This window comes from Polypterus senegalus, chromosome 15, assembly GCF_016835505.1.
Source record: "Polypterus senegalus isolate Bchr_013 chromosome 15, ASM1683550v1, whole genome shotgun sequence".
NCBI classification, from domain to species: Eukaryota; Metazoa; Chordata; class Cladistia; order Polypteriformes; family Polypteridae; genus Polypterus; species Polypterus senegalus.
Window position 1 is genome coordinate 30,761,533 of NC_053168.1, and position 17,145 is coordinate 30,778,677.

The 17,145-nt window shown below is 39.1% G+C and overlaps 1 protein-coding gene across 2 annotated transcripts in view; it reads right to left on the minus strand.

The window, feature by feature from the left end:
• The window catches only part of trpn1 (transient receptor potential cation channel, subfamily N, member 1), a 110,780-nt gene that overhangs the window by 84,114 nt on the left and 9,521 nt on the right, over nucleotides 1-17,145 (minus strand). The window contains exon 2 of one of the 2 annotated variants that reach the window (XM_039737389.1): nucleotides 14,218-14,319. The exons of the other annotated variant lie outside the window; for it this stretch is intronic. Within the exon in view, the coding sequence (XP_039593323.1) occupies nucleotides 14,218-14,319 (102 nt within the window). The remainder of the gene's footprint in view (nucleotides 1-14,217; nucleotides 14,320-17,145) is intronic. 2 annotated transcript variants of the gene reach the window in all.

The window sequence follows — 17,145 nt, forward strand, 5'->3', positions numbered from 1 at the left end:
TAGAGATAAAAGACTTCAGTCATTCAGAAGTATGTGGAGAGCTCCATAGAGTAAAAACTGTGTGGAATTACACCCAAACCCTAAAGGAACTGGTATGAATAGGGTCTTTATTTAATTTTTATGCATTTCTCTTTGTCTTTCTGTGAGTCTGAGCACACATTTAGTTTTTTTCTGAATACTGTGGCACCCCGGCCGGGACGCCCAGGAGGACCGGAGGAGGGCTTGTACCTCCTCCAGACCGCGAGGGGGCGTCCGCCCTGGTTATGTTGGGGGCTTGGAAGCCCAGCCCAGTAGGGACCCGTGGCCACCGCCACTCGGCGCCCCGGTGCCTGAATATCCCTGGAGAGGAAGACGACAGGGGACACCCGGACGGCTTCCGGGTGCGCAGCTGGCACTTCCGCCACACTGGGGCGGGTCTATGGAGGAGTGCCAGGAAGCAGCTGGAGCCCATCTGGGTTCCTATTTAAGGGGCTGCCTCCCTTCAGTCGATAGCGGAAGTCGGGTGGAAGTGGACAGAGCTGGAGAGAGGATTGGAGGCGGCCAGGAGAAAGGCACAAGGACTGTGAGGCCTGGACATTTGGGGGAACGGTGCTGGAGGCACTGGGAAGTGTACTGACATTATTGTTGCAAATATTGTATAATAAACGTGTGTTGGGTGAACATAAGATGTCCGTCTGTGTGTGTCCGGGTCCGAGTCCACAATACTAACATCAGTTTTGTGATCAGAGTCTCTGGTATTGGTAGATTTCGCCATTGTTTTGGTTATTTACATTGTGGCTATTTTTGCCCATTGTTAGGGATATGTCCTGCATTGTTGGGGCTACGATGTGATGGGTTTAAAAGAGAGGAGAGGTTGGGAGCATGCGCTGATACAGCGTGTTGCTGCACCCACCACACAATTAACCACCTCAGGATCCCAATTATTACTCAAATGCAATCATGCAATGGTTGACACCTCAGCACAACACCAGTGTGAGGTTTTATACAGTGGATGAAGTGCCAATCCTGCCACCAACCCAAGTTTTCCCTACTAGTTGGAGGACCAGCTTAAAGGGCTGGATGCAGGTTAACTTCATACTCAGGAGTAATAACAGGTTAAGGGCCCAATAAAGTGGAATCACTTCTGGAAGATTGCCGACAAAGATTCCTAACCTCAGAGCCACCATTCTGCCCAGCAGAGTTTAAAAGGTCTTCAAAAAGAAACATTTCCCATCCGGGGTTACGGATTCTGAACACCCTTTTCTCAACCATTTTAGTGCTGCCTAAAACCTTTTTGTTCTAATATGTTTTTCTGGTTTTAAATTCATGCCTGACATTTTTACTTTGATTTTTGACTTTCAGTTTGGTTTTTGTAACAGTGCAGTACATCTCCTGGATTTCATTTCCTTTTTGATTCTATGTCTTTTCCCCTGGTTACTTTTAAAAAGTATTCCTGCCAGAGATTCTATCATAATAGGAAACAAAACAGCAATCAGTGAGACAGTCAGATGGACTGAAGCTCAGAATTAAAACTAAACAGTTGCCACCTAGGAAGAGGATATGTTAACCATTTGAGTTGAAGATCAACCAGTCCCCCTCATTCATTGGTCAAGAGTCCAGTCTTTAATTTAAAAGGTTGATCCCATTTGAACATGCTTCACATGCACTGCTGTGATTTTCCAGAAGTATTTATTTAATAATATGTTAGCAAAAGGTGTGTGTATTTTTGAAGTTGTGAGCATACGACTGGATAACTGTTATGTGGATTATGAGACGTGAATAACTTGAGGTTTGTTTCATGGATATTCCAATATTGTTTTTTGTTGTTCTGTATTGACTCCACTTGAAGCCCATTGCATCAGAAACTTTGTGATCTCCATTCTGCATGAAAACATGAGATTAAAACTTTTTCTCAGCCATCACTACAAAAAACATGATGTAACATACAAAAATATATCATTTTTCGATGGAGTATTACTTTAATACAGGAAAGCCAAACATGATGAATCTCTCCAATCCCGGTCTTTTCATTAAAGCAACATTTCTTCATAAATCATTTATCACATTTACACATTAGATGGATGAATAAACTCCACATTTTGAGTTGATTCCCTAATGGTACAGACCTATAACATTTGCTTTTTCACCCTACACATGAGAGTAGCTCATCAGTGAAGCTCTATGCATTTAACATATTAAGAAATCACTTCTTACTGATTGATCACATTTCACTTTTTTCCATCACGCTCCATGTGATTCCCCCTGCAGAATTCAACATTTAATCAATACAAAATGTTAACAATCTTGCATAGGGATGAAAGCAAACCGCTCCATTCTTTAAAATCCCACAAACAACAAAAGTGCCTGGCATGAAGCCCAGTCTACTGCACGTCTAATTGACCAGAAAGATTGGCTCAGCCTAAGTCAACAAATGCCGGCTGCCTCCTCTAGTATTAACATCAGCATGGAATCCCATTACTAACGTGTCAGAAAGTGTGCACATTATGTTTGTGCTGAATGAGGACACGCAGTGGATTCAGAAACTATTCTGACCTTTTAAATTTTTCAATTTTGCTATGTTGCAGCCTTATGCTATGCATCATTTAAATTTATTTTCCCCCATGCAAAGCAATACTCAACATCCCAGAATGGCAAAATGAAAAACAAATTTTAGCAAATGCTGCAAATGTGTTAAAAATAAAAAAACAAAGAAAAAATTTTACATTTTACATTGACACAAGTATTCAGACCCTTTACTCAGTACTTCGTTGAAGCCCCTTTGGCAGCAATTAAGGCCTGTAGTCTTCTTGGGTCTGACATGACAAGCTTTGCACACATAGATTCGATGATTTTCTGCTATTCTTCCCTGCAGATTCTTTCAAACTTTGTCACATTTGAAGTAAGATTTCCATGTGTATAGCAAAATGTGAAAAAGGTGAAGGTGTTTGAATACTTCATGAATGCTCTGTATATTCATGTTTCTTCCATATGTATATAATTACTCACAAACACAGTTTGTAGTACAACAGATACAATAAGGTAACTCAGATGAGGTTTTTCACTTTGCTTATACAGTAATCCCTCCTCGATCACGGGGGTTGCGTTCCAGAACCCCCCGCGATAGATGAAAATCCGCGAAGTAGAAACCATATGTTTGTATGGTTATTTTTATATATTTTAAGTCCTTATAAACTCTCCCACACTGTTAACATTATTAGAGCCCTCTAGACATGAAATAACACCCTTTAGTCAAAAGTTTAAACTGTGCTCCATGACAAGACAGAGATCTTCTTTCTTCTTTCTCACAATTAAAAGAATGCAAATATATCTTCTCTTCAAAGGAGTGTGTGCATCAGGAGCAGAGAATTTCAGAGTGAGAGAGAGAGAGAGAGAGAGAGCGCTCGCAAAGAAAAGCAAACAATCAAAAAATCAATACGTGCTTTTAAGTATGCCGAAGCACCGCAATAAAGCGGCATTTTTTAGAGGAGCATCCGTATCTTCTAAGCAAACAGCCTCTGTGCAAACAGCACCTCTGCTCACAGCCCCTCCGCCAGGCGCAAAGAATGTCAGAGAGGGTGAGAGAGAGGCAGAGACAAGCAAACAATCAAGCTCCGCGCGGGAAGCATATCTTATAGCATTGAGTAGTTTTAGTTAATATGTAATACATGCTCTGATTGGGTAGCTTCTAAGCCATCCGCCAATAGCGTCCCTTGTATGAAATCAACAGGGCAAACAAACTGAGGAAGCATGTACCATAAATTAAAAGACCCATATTCCGCAGAAATCCGGGAACCAGTGAAAAATCCGTGATATATATTTAGATATGCTTACATTTAAAATCCGCAATGGAGTGAAGCCGCGAAAGTCGAAGCGTGATATAGCGAGGGATTACTGTATTAGCATTTTGAAATGAAAGAAAATGTTGGAAAAGGTGATGTCTCACAGGTGCTGGTCAAAGAAAAACCGAGGCCATAATACGTCCCTTTAAGAATAAAGGGGAAGCCGCGGGAAGGCACCTGACGTCACTTCCAGCCACTAACTCCTGGCCCCTTCTTGTCAGGTCACATATTTAAACAAACACCCCTCTGGAAGTTGGTGTTCACTTGGGAGCCAGCTTCCATGAAGGACAGAGCTCATGATCTTCCAAAGCTTTAAGACTCAACATTATATTATATTTTTCTTTCTTAATCAGCGTTTCTCCAGAGACCCCAACTCTAAATCAACTTGCTTTGATTTATTTTAAAAAGATGAATAAAAAGAGATATATAGTGAAGTGACGATGTATTCAGGCCCCATCACTTTTTGCACTTTATTGTGTTGTAGATTTAAATTTAAATTGATAAATCTGTCATGTCTTCCCATCAGTGTACACACAATAACACATAATGACAAAGTGAAAACATGTTTTCTGTAAGCTCTTCAAGTTTATTAATAATTAAAAGCCTGAAATCTCTTTTTCATGCAAATGCTCAGACCTTTAATGCCAGGAGCAGCCTTAGGGGTGTGCGGGGCCTAGGGCTGACCAACCCCATGCGAGCCGGTTACGTGAAATGCTGTTACCGGTATATGTGGACTATATAAACTTGAGCACAAATTTAATAAAAATAATTAGAACATTAGAACATTAGAACACTTTAGACGAGAACAGGCCATTCAGCCCAACAAAGCTCGCCAGTCCTATCCACTTGTTTAGTTTTGAAAGTCCCTAATGTTAATGTTAACATACACTGGATTTTCTCATTACAGCATTCAGCTAAATTTTTACAAGGTAACACATGGACTTTATCAAAATATAACTTTACAATATAACTTGACAAATCCACTCAAACAGGACATGCAGACCTTAAAAGTGGGGCCCCCTTAGGCATGGGGTCTGGGGCAGTCGCCCCACTTGCCACCCCACTGTTTGTGCATCGGCACTATCAGGTTGTATGGTTTACAAAGCTACATTCTATTTCCTTTTGTTTTTGGTACTAGTTATAACATTTAAAGATTAAAACGGACTATTGATAATGTGTGTAACATTTTCTCCTGCATGTTCTAGTACTCTGTCTAATTGCTGGGGATTACAAAGGTAAAAGGAAGGAGGAAGTCCTGAAGTATGATACCTGAGAGTGTGGTAAGTGTATGGGATTTGAGGCATTCTGATAAGGTCTACATAATGGAGAGTATAAAAGGGAACAGGGTCACCCTGGGATTCTACTACAACTAAACAGATGGCGAGTTCCTGTGTGGAGTGTTGAGGAGTGACAGGCACTGTTAGCCTCCACTCATAAACACTGCGTAAGTGGAGAGGGGCTGTGTGTGTGCGTCATGCTAAGGCAGTGCTTCTCAGATAGTGGGGCGCCGTCAAGGGGGGGCGTTTGACCTCGGGGAACATGCTTTTTTATTTTTCTTTTAAATTTTTTTGGAATTTAGAATACACTTTAAATCTTTTCTGTTACATTTAATAAAGCTATTCTTTGTTGTAAATTGGTCCATATTTCTTCCTTTTTTTATTCTCTTATACGTTAATAAGGATACAGTGTTATGCAGAGGTGTACTTATAACAATTTTATAGACAAATGATACTATTTATAGTCGCGGAGGCGAGATGTTTTCTTCTTCCTAGGGGGAGCATGACAGAAAATAATTGAGAAGCACTGTGCTAAGGGAATGACAGTAGATTACGTGCACAATAAAACAGTTTGGTTTTAATATTTCAGACACTTCAAGAGCCACATTTCTGTTCAAAGCTAATAGTTGACAGCCTCCACTATAGAAATAGTTGCCTTTTGATTTTTATTCCTGAAATTGCTGTGCTGTATAAAAGCGGTATGTATCTCATTTAACTAATTCACTTATTATTACACTAACATATAGTTCTCGTATAAATATCTTTTTACCAATTAATAAACTAAGAAAAATTGTCACATTGATCAAAAAATGAGGTCAATAATAATCCAAACCTCTAAATTCTAGTGTGCTGCTCTATTTGTACTTTCCTCGTTTTTGTAGTTTGCACCATACATTGACACCACACAACTACATAATGTTAATAAAGTGTCAGGGATGCCAGGGGCCATGACCCGGCCGGGACGCCAGGAGGGACCGGAAGAGGGTCAGAGCCCTGCCTGGACCACGTGGGGTTTGCCTTCCGGGTTGCTTTGGGGGCCACGGGTCAAGGGCATGGAAGCCTTTCCCAATAGGGGCCCGTGGTCACCGCCAGGAGGCGCCCCGATGTCTTGGAGACTTGTTGCCCCAGCACTTCTGCCACACCAGGAAGTGCTGGGGGGAAGATTTATGACGGCGCCCGGAGAGCAGCCAGGAGGACAGCCAGCACTTCCGCCATGCTGGGGCGTGGCCAACGGAGGAATGCCGGGAACACCTGGGGCTCATCCGGGTCCTCTATAAAAGGGGCCGTCTCCATTCATTCGAGGCTAGAGTCGGGTGGAAGAAGGACGAGGCAAGAGGAGCTGTGGAGGCGGCCCAAAGAAAGGCATTGTGGCCAGGACTTTGTGTGTGATTCGGGGTTTTGTGCACGTGATTAAGGTCTGTGTGACCACTGGACTGGGTCTTTGTGATCTTTATTGTAAATAATTGTGGAAAATAAACGTGTGGTGGTTTTAAGACAACATGTCCGCCTGTCTGTGTCCGGGTCAAGTTCACAAAAGTCATGTATGTCCATTAGCATTATCCTTCATAGCTGAGGATTGTACAGAATTTTCAAATCTGAGTTACAATTGTAATTTTATTATGAACCCAAAATTCATCTACATTGTTTAACTTTTTCCTGTAATCCCTTACGAAAATGAAATATACTACAATACACCCAAAACCTATGTGGACATATCTTGCAATGTAATTTATAAAAAATGTAGTTCAACTATATATATATCAATATTATATTTGAAATATAATTAAATAAATATTTCCCTGAATATATTGTAATAAGCATATTTGCAACTGTATTTATTGTCTATAAGCCTTGCAATATACTGTGTGTGTTGTTTTCTGTGTATCTGAAAGATTATTTATGACTTACGTTTTTACATAGAAAAAAAAATAAACACAGGCTTCCCAATGAATCCAATTTGTTGATATCAGTACATGTAAGATGTGATGTATTCAAGAGAAACTGTTAAAAAAAGTTAAATGTATGCCCTTTCAACATTATTTTCTAGAGTTAAACAAATCTACTGTCAGGCTAGCCATTCTTATTATAAATTCATCTATAATATTAGAGACTCTGTTCCTAAGCAAATTTTCTAGTAGTGGAGCATTAGTATACAAAAAGACAAGCATGTACTAAAATATATAGAAATATCTGTACACTGTAAAATATATTGTATAGTATAACTAAAATTTACAGTATATTTAAAAGTATATTATATTTGTTTTACAGTATAGTATTGCTACTATTTGTATATTTTTGAATATATTGCAATATACAAAAAAGTACATATTTTACAATATATTTCAGAATACTGCAAGATATTTTAACATATTTATTTTTGAAGTATATTGTAACATATTTGAAAATATATTCATATTAGTAGTAAATATTTTTTAAATATATTTTTATTCATTTTTATAAGGGATACATGGTTTTATTATGAAGTCATCTGGAATCACAACAATTCAGAGTTTAACTTTCTTTTTTTGTCATAGTATTAGCTACATTGTTCGGGTTTACCAACAACAGGAAAAAACGCATCTTAAAGCAGTAGGCTTCATGGGAAGCTTTACAATTTAAAGGTCAGCACTAAATTCCAGCTGATTTTACAACTGTTTTTTCACAGTCCTTTTCCCTCATGAGTTGACCTTCCTTCAAAAAAGGGTCCATCTTTGCTTACTGACTCTTCCTGTTTAGATTCTGGTCACATATAGATATAAAGATGACTCAAGAAGAACTGCTGCACTTTTTAAATCCAGTGACGCCATGGGAACTAACAACTCGACTCAGTTTATTCTTGTACTGTATATCACTCTTGCCTGAGTACAGGACTGATTATAATGTGTCTTGAAGGTGAGGGAAGTATTAGCTTTTAAATAATCAAAGCCCGAGGCAGCAGGGAATGCAATAAAGACTTTTTCTATTTGTGCTAGTATGTGATAGCAGTCACCAGCATGTACATTAGAACACTAGAGTGGTTGTGACGAGAACAGGCCATTTAACCCAACAATCTCATCCATTCTATTCATCTACATTGTTTTCACATAACAAGTTGAGATCTGAAGATCCCTAAAGTCCTACTCTCCCCTAGACTACCTGGTAATTTATTCCATGTGTCTATTGTCCTTTGCATGAATAAAAACAATATAACATTTCTGCAAAATCTGCCCTTAACAAATTTCTAACCGTGTCCCAATGTTCTTGTTGAAGAATCTCCATTTGCTAAAACTGAAAAGGTTCAACTCCTTTAATGTCAACTCATAGCTCATACCTCTCAGCCCCAGAATCAGCCTGGTTGCTCATCTCTGAACTTTCTCTAGCGTTGCTAGATGTTTTTGTAGTATGGAAACCAAAACTGCACACAGAACTCCAGGTGAGGCCTCATTAGTGAGTTATCACTTCTGTATAACCTCCCTCCGCACATTGGGATATATCATGTAGCATCCTATCAATCTTCTTAATCGCTTCTCTGCACTCTCTGCTCCAGCATACAGTATGACTCCCAGGTCCTGCCCATGAGGTGTACTTTCAAGTTTCACACCCTCCATCTCTCATTGTGTATTCAAATCTAACGTTTCTTATTTCTACATGTAATCATATTTTACATTTACATCAAGCCTGTATATGCTGTTCCTGTCACTCTGTAACAATTTAGCTGATTTTACATTATCTTATCTTCCATATTATTTAAGAAATTGGCTGTAGCTCCTGCTTGTCTGAACTTTGGATAAGGAAAGATATCTTGAATAAATACATCTTAAACTAATAGTTTAATAAAGAATTTCAGGAACTCAACATCTGCTTCGCTATGATTTTGAGTTTTGCCTCATCCATGTATTCTAGATACCAGGGGCCTCATGTATAAACGGTACGTACACACAAAAACGTTGTGAACGAATGTTTCCACGTTCAAATCGCGATGTATAAAACCTAAACTTGGCGTAAAGCCACGCACATTTCCACAGTAGCTCCAACCCTGGCATACGCAAGTTCTGCGCTCAGTTCTGCAAACTGGCGGCACCCAGATTCAAAGCAGTGCTACTGTTCCTGTGTGGTTACACTTTCTTTTTTTGATCCACATCGGCTTTATCATATACACTGAAACTAACTGCATATTGTTTATTAGTTTAAGGCATCTGATTGTAATTAACCTGTAACAATATAATGGTCCAGGGAATAGACAAAGTATTCTAAATACCATAGCTGCTTTAGAGTTGTTATTCTCACTGCACCTTTTTTTACTTCTTTCAGCTGCTCCCGTTAGGGGTTGCCACAGCGGATCATCTTTTTCCATATGACTTTCACTGCACCACTCAGAGTAATTATATCACTGTATCTGAGTGTGAATCACAGCTCAGAAGCTGATTTGAAAGAGAATTATCGGGATACAGCATCAAGCACACGCTGCCTCAGCCATTCTGTCTATTGAGCTGCTCTCAGAAGGCAAACGCTTCAGAGCCTTTCCTCGCGGTTCAGAAACAGTTTCATCCCAAGAACTATAAACGCACTCAATCAGTCCATCAAGTGCTCCTTGTTTGTACTTATTAGTACAATTGTCTCACTGTAAACTTGCGATACAGTTATAGTATTGCACAACCTGAGCCACTTTATAAAGCGCGTATTTACATATGATAACGATATCATTTTTAAGATGAAATGTAGCAAAATATGTTTATTATATTATACAGATAATACTTTAGCTCTGCGGTGGGTTGGCACCCTGCCCAGGATTGGTTCTTGCCTTGTGCCCTGTGTTGGCTGGGATTGGCTCCAGCAGACCCCCGTGACCCTGTGTTCGGATTCAGATTGGAAAATGGATGGATGGATGGATACTTTAACTTCATTTAAGTAATCTATATTGTTAATAATTACAGTAAACATGTGAGGACACTGGCCGCAGCACAAGCGAGGAGCTGACACTCCATTCACGGATTGTTCCTGCCTAACACTGTATTCTTCTTAACATGTACTATGGAGATATTTCAATGTTCCTTAAAAGTTTTGAAGAATCGGCGTTCTAAGCGTACAGATGGCTTAACGTCTATTACAGAGCTGGTTGTGTGGCGATTGGGTATGTGGAGAAAGAAAAGGAAGGACAGGAATTGGAGGTTAGTACATTTGAAAGAGACAGTACTGCTGCAATAAATTATTTCATCGAAGGTCTTGCGTGAGACATGAACAATCACTGCGCCACCATGTTCCCATGTTTAATAACGTGCTTTAACTCCTATCATCATGAAAATGATATCACGTATATCTCAGTATTGTAATTATTTAGAGAGCTGCAATATTACGAATGTAATGGATTCTGTGTCCTGTGGGAGGAAGAGAAAGTCCGAAAGCATGTAGTGATTCACACACATAGAGCACATAGAACATCAAATACAAAACAAAGCATTTAACGTGCTACTTTAGTTACGATGGGATTTGAGAAACTAGTAAATTAAACAATTTTAAGATGAAGTTTATGATGTTCTACTTTAATGACAAAATAAACTACGTGATTAAAGTGGAAATTTCGAGATTAAAGTTGACATTTCTTGCTTTTTTCCCCACTCTGTACCTATTTTTTTTTCTGTGTACCCTAATAAGCTTTTATATGACACTCAGACGATGGGCTACGACTTGCCTTTTCACAGCAATTTTGATATGTGACAACTTCTTTTTTATTTCAGGCTCTGTGCAACTTTGTGAGCTTAAGCTTTCAAGTTTCTCCGACACTGTATGTCACTCGATCAACTTCCTTTTGTTGTTTATACCACTTTATAAACCAACAAATAGCACGTTTTTCATTTGCCTCCGCTTGGCATTCACTGAAATTCTTCCATTTTCCCCCGTGCTTTTGCCATTGTCTTTTCACAGAAGGCTGAGCTTAAGGGCTGTTTATATTGAATTGCATATTCAAAGAGGCATAATTCTGGGAGGAGTTGGGGTGGGGCAGCAGGCGTGTGCACGTGCGTTACTTTTCACGTTGACTGGGATTTAAGGAGCAGAAGAGCGTGAAAGTTGGCGAATGCACAGATTTATGCATCTGGATTTTTTTATGCATACGCCATGTTATAGTGTGAATCCTACGCACAGCATTATGCATGAGGCCCCAGATCACTTGTCTTATAGGAGCCTTGATTCCAGCTTCTGCCAGTGTGAAAAAAATATTCTGTGGAGAAAAATATGGTCCTTGTTTCACTGGACAGCTGTATCCATACCTCATGGGTTGCTGTCTACTATACACAGTCTACTTCATATTTTCTAGTTTCTTTATCTAGTATGACTTCTCCCAATTATTGCGCTTATGACACACAAGCTGCTATCGACAATCTTGGAAAATCTTGAAATTCAGATCTAGGAGAATAACAGCAGCTGCAGGTTCTACTTCAAAGAATTTCTTAATTAGAAGGTTTCCCTGCCTATTAGTGGAAAAAATATTAAGCAGATGACATCTTGTTCTGATTTGTCTAAAGTAGTGAACAAAATAAAAACAATTATAGTTAGTGAGCTTCCAAAAAGTTCTTTTTTGGCACAACAACAAATTAACTGAATAAGAAAAATGTGAGTCGTAAACGTCCTCTCATGAAAAATGGTGCTGTTCTTTTATACATACAATTACTTCTCTAGTTCTCAATTATACATTAATGTTTCTTTTGTGTAAAAAATGTTCACATGTTCAATACACCCATTACTAGCTATGGTATCACACATGTGCTTCAATTTAAATATTTAAAGAGTAAATAGTCTCAATTGTATAAGAAGTTTGTAATTTCTCACCCTTTGATTAAGGTCCATATGGAGGTGGATCCCTAGTAATAGATCAAAAGTGAAAAATAACCTCATATTTGTAATCAGTGGCCTTGAAATAATCTAAAACGATACCCCACATGCTAATGTTTGAAATTTGTTATTTTTAACATTCTGAGAGTGGCTGTGGACCACTGGTACAGACTTAAATCTCAAAAATATTATCAAATTCATGATTAGCTACCCCAAAATAGTGTTAAAAGACACTCCACGTGCCTATATTACCAATCCCCATTTTTCTGAAGTTTTGTGAAAAGGAGTATATTTGCCCCCTTGTATCACTTTATAGAATGAACTTCTGGGGTCAGTTGATGAGGCATACAAAATTTCAATCATTCTGATCATTTTTGATAAAGATGCCTATTGGTTTACTCTTTATCATAAGAATTTCATTTCCTACACAAAATATGGTCCAAAAACTGCATAAAATGAGGGTTTTTCAGGGCTTGGGGAACCCCAAAGAACTTGATGTCTTGCATAACTAGACATCAAGACACGTCGAACATTATATCATATGTGGGGGTTTTCTCGTACTGGCGAATCAGTGGGCTTGATTACAAGTATGGGTTTTATATCTCTATATAAATAAAATCCAACTTCTGTCTGCCTGTCTGTCTGTATGTTTGTCTGCTTTTCACAAGAAAACTATTTAACGGATTTAGATTGGGTTTTTTTCTATAATTTGCGTGAATATTCTGGTTGATTTTGTGACCTCTCTCATCGTGCGAAGTATCATAGTTCACTTACAGTACCGATTTATTTGAGCAAATCCAAGAGAGATGCAGAGGGCTGAGGGGAAAGGGGCTGGGCCCTCCTCACTCACACGCTAGCCTTACATCCGCTTAGCTAGCGAATGAGAGAACTACTTAATAACAGGACAAAAGACGCTGGGAGAGGTGCGGACGAATTTAAGTAGCGATTTAAGGTGGGACGGATCTACGAGTTTTTTCGTAGGCTCTGGTAATTCTAGTGTTAACGGATTTAGATCAGGCTTTTTTCTAGAATTTGCTTGAACATCCTGGTTGGATTTGCGACTTCTCTCATTGCGCTAACGATCACATTTTGCTTGCAAGAGCGATATATTCACGGTAATCCGAGACAGAGGCTGCAGGCTGAGGGGAGGGGGAAGCGTGACGTCAGGAGTAGGGAATAAGGCAGGACCCTCCTCGCTGTCCTGTTTCACTTCTGTGTGGGTGGAGTATGGCTAGTCTCTTATAAATGAAAAAAAAATTATAACAACGAACTATATTACATGTTTCGCTTTGGAGGAGGTGTATGACAAATTGGAGACAAAAGAGGGAGAGAGGGTGATTTTAGAATAGCAAAGACTAGAAGGAAGGCTGGAAAGGATTTTAGTCAGGTAAAGCTGATGAAAGATAAGCAAGGTGAGTTCTTAAATGATCAAGAACAGATGGAAGAGGTACTTTTAAAAGCTCTTGAATGAAGAAAGTCCAAGTGTAGTACATGAGGATGGAGACCCAAATGGAGGACTAGTATCAAAAATAAGGAGGAAGGAGGTTAAGGAGGCACTTAAAGGGCAGATTTATTGACAGAACCAATCAAAGTGCTAGACTAATTTGCATTGTGATGTGGCTTAAAAATTTAAAAAGCTTACGGACTGATTAGTGTTTCACTGTTTATTTGATTGTTTCTGTTACACATAACTGTTCAAAAACTGAACTGAATTAATTTAATATGCAATAGATAAGTGATTATTAAAACTATTCTGTATTAACAATTAATCCCTGACTTATTTGCTTTACAGAAACATATTTACATGCTTGGAGGAAACAGATAACTTGCAACTATTACACAGTTAGTTTTGATTAAAAATTTGAATAATGTGATTAATCACGATTACATTTTTAAATCAAACAGCAGCCTTAATTTAAAATATAACTGATATTTTCATTTGTAGGTAAGAGTTTCGATAATCATTTTTACTTTGCATTCTAAATATATTTCCTTCATTCATGGCTCCTACATTTTTTTAATTTGATCCTAGAAGTTGGCTCAGTTTTAGAGATTTTGGGTTGCTCCCTCCACCAAACTCTTTGCTTGAACTATTCAACAGTTTGCTGTGTGATCTGAAGGACCAGTTACATGACATATAAATTAAAATTAGGTTGCTTTCTAGAAAAATTATTGGCATGAAATGGGCTCAACAACGCACAGTCATAACCAAATAACTAAACACTTCTGCTGTTTAAGTTATCATGATATTGTGAGCCCAATATAAGAGGGCAGAGGGTGTGAATGTGAAGAGATGCATTGCTGTACTTCCTTACCTCGGTCTGGTCATCTACATTCACAGCCAAGTCCAGCAGCCTTTCCACTATTGACAGCCTGTTCTCTTTAACAGCAATCATGAGGGGTGTCAGCCCTGACTCCTATAACATGTAAAGAAGGAGCGTTGGAAACACCTGCAGTAATCTCGTAAGCAGAAACTGCACAAAAATATAGACATTTAATAATGCAAATACTTTAATTCAGTAAATCAGACAAATATATCATCCTATTGAATAATATCTAAAGGTTGTTCAAAGATACAACTACCTTTTACATATTTGAACTTGAAGTTCAACACATTTGTTAGGAATTCTTCTGAGTATTACAGCTACAGATACAAACAAACAGCAAAACCCACCGGACAGTACAGTAGATTATTGTGGTGAGGACAGTGCAATAATATGATACAAATGTATACTCAGAAAAAAAATAACAATACTTTAGAACTTACAATAGGTTTTTTTGTAAAATTGTCTTAATACTTTTATTTTATGTTTAAGCCAGTCAGATAAGACCTTTGCATGTGAGTTTTGCCTCAAGAAGCCCCTACCTGAAATTCCAAAGCAGAAATTTACTGACCAGGCCAGCTAGCTTGGGGGGATACAGGCCACAACTGGTATTTTGGGAATCTGTATTTCAGGAAAATCCTGGGTTTTCAATTTGCACAAATTGGGTGTTTTTACACTTGTTTTGCGGGGAGGGGTCTCTATGTCTGGAATCCTATTCTGCAATTGATTTTTTTGTGATAAAGCTTATTTTAATTGTTGTGATATTTTTGGGCCGCTTTCGCCACCTTTTTTATTATTTACAGGAGCCACTGTTTTCTGTATTCCATCATTAATATCGTGAACCACATTGTTAGAGGAGTGTCCTCAGAGTTTGTGTCCTCCTGGTCACAATGTGATAGGTTTTTCCTTATCCAAATTTGCTGATAAGTAACCCTTATTTTAATGTCCTTTTGACAATTTCAAAACACTTTTTCATTTCTTGTTTCTGACTTAGGCTCTCGCTTAGATTTTGACTATGATTTTTGTCTCTTGTTTTGGCTTTGTTTTTGATCTCCTGGATACCCCAGAAATGAATACACCAACCTTTACACCAAGTCATCCATCCATCCCTTATCCAGCCCGCTATATCCTAACTACAGGGTCACGGGGGTCTGCTGGAGCCAATCCCAGCCAACACAGGACGCAAGGCAGGAAGCAAACCCCGGGCAGGGCGCCAGCCCGCCGCAGGGCACACACACAACACACACACCAAGCACACATTAGGGACAATTTAGAATCACCAGTGCACCTAACCTGCATGTCTTTGGACTGTGGGAAGAAACCCACGCAGACACGGGGAGAACATGTAAACTCCACGCAGGGAGGACCCGGGAAACGAACCCGGGTCTCCTAACTGCGAGGAAGACACCAAGTCACATCTTGTGAATTCTCAGAACATTCTGCAAAGCCTGCCATAGCAACTAATAATACTAATATCTCAAATGAAAAAAAAAATGACATTGCAGCATAACGGTCAAATTATGCAACTTTTTAAGGAACACTTCTTAACTAAAACAAATTGAATTCTTTGGCTAATAAAACCTCAAAATAGATACTGTCACACACGTGCGAGTAGGAGACAGCTAAAGGGCCTGAGTAAATACTGAGTAATACTACACCAGACCAGGGGTGGCAGAGTGTGCTCACTGTCTCTCTCAGGTCCTTGCAGACCAGAAATCTCGCCAGGTCCCAGCAATTCTGATGGCATCACTTTTGTGTCGTACAATTGTATTGTATTGTATTGACCCCCTTCTTTTTGACACCCACTGCACGCCCAACCTACCTGGAAAGGGGTCTCTCTTTGAACTGCCTTTCCCGAGGTTTCTTCCATTTTTTCCCTACTGGGGTTTTTATTGGGAGTTTTTCCTCGTCTTCTTAGAGAGTCAAGGCTGGGGGGCTGTCAAGAGGCGGGGCCTGTTAAAGCCCATTGCGGCACTCCTTGTGTGATTTTGGGCTATACAAAAATAAATTGTATTGTATTGTATTGTATTGTCACTTCTGGCTCCGGCATGGATGACATCATTTCCTTCATCAGCCCTTAAAACCGCCATCTTACCTCCAAGTATTCAGTTCTGTTTTGGATTCAGTCTTGTGAACATCTCTGTTCAATAATTTCAAACTTTTTCTGCCAGGATATATTATACGGGTGGCTGCCCCAAACCTTTATAATGTCTGGAGAGTCTTACTTCTCACAATACATACGTTGTTCAAAACACTTCAGTAAATCTCATTCAAATTTAATAAAAAAAATTCCAGTCATAACAAAGATCTAAATCAGCTCTTGACTTATGATCATTCACTCGGACCCCAAGGTGCTCTGCCACCCACCCTCTAGGGAGTCCAAAAACAGAAGTTATATGCTAAAAACCTGACATATGGTCACACGCCAGGCAAACAGTACTAGACAGGTCATGATGGGGGAGACCACAAGCTGCAGCCACAAATAGAAATAAATAACTTAAATTATTTTATAAGAAAATGTATCCCCTCTCAGGGTGGCTTGGGGTCATGACAAAAATATTGATCAACTAAACAGTTAAACATAAATATCTTCAGTTGAATGGCAAACGTGCTAATCATGACACGACATGGGACACTGTTTCTCTGCTGATTGATCACACTGTAGTGTTTCTTGCCCCTCACTTTGACCCTCCACAATGGAAAAGCAAGATAGAAACTGCATGTCAAAAACCTAAATGATGGTATGGTAGGAAGTACGCGAACACCAAATTTCTAGGAAGAGTTTCAGGGTGAGAGAGGCAAACGTTTTGTGGCACACTCTTAAAAACAACAGTTCTTTAATGTCATTTTATGGTCCTTTACTGGGTTGTGTGGTGTCATTGCTTGATTGCTTGATTGCATTTCATTCTGGGAAGGGTT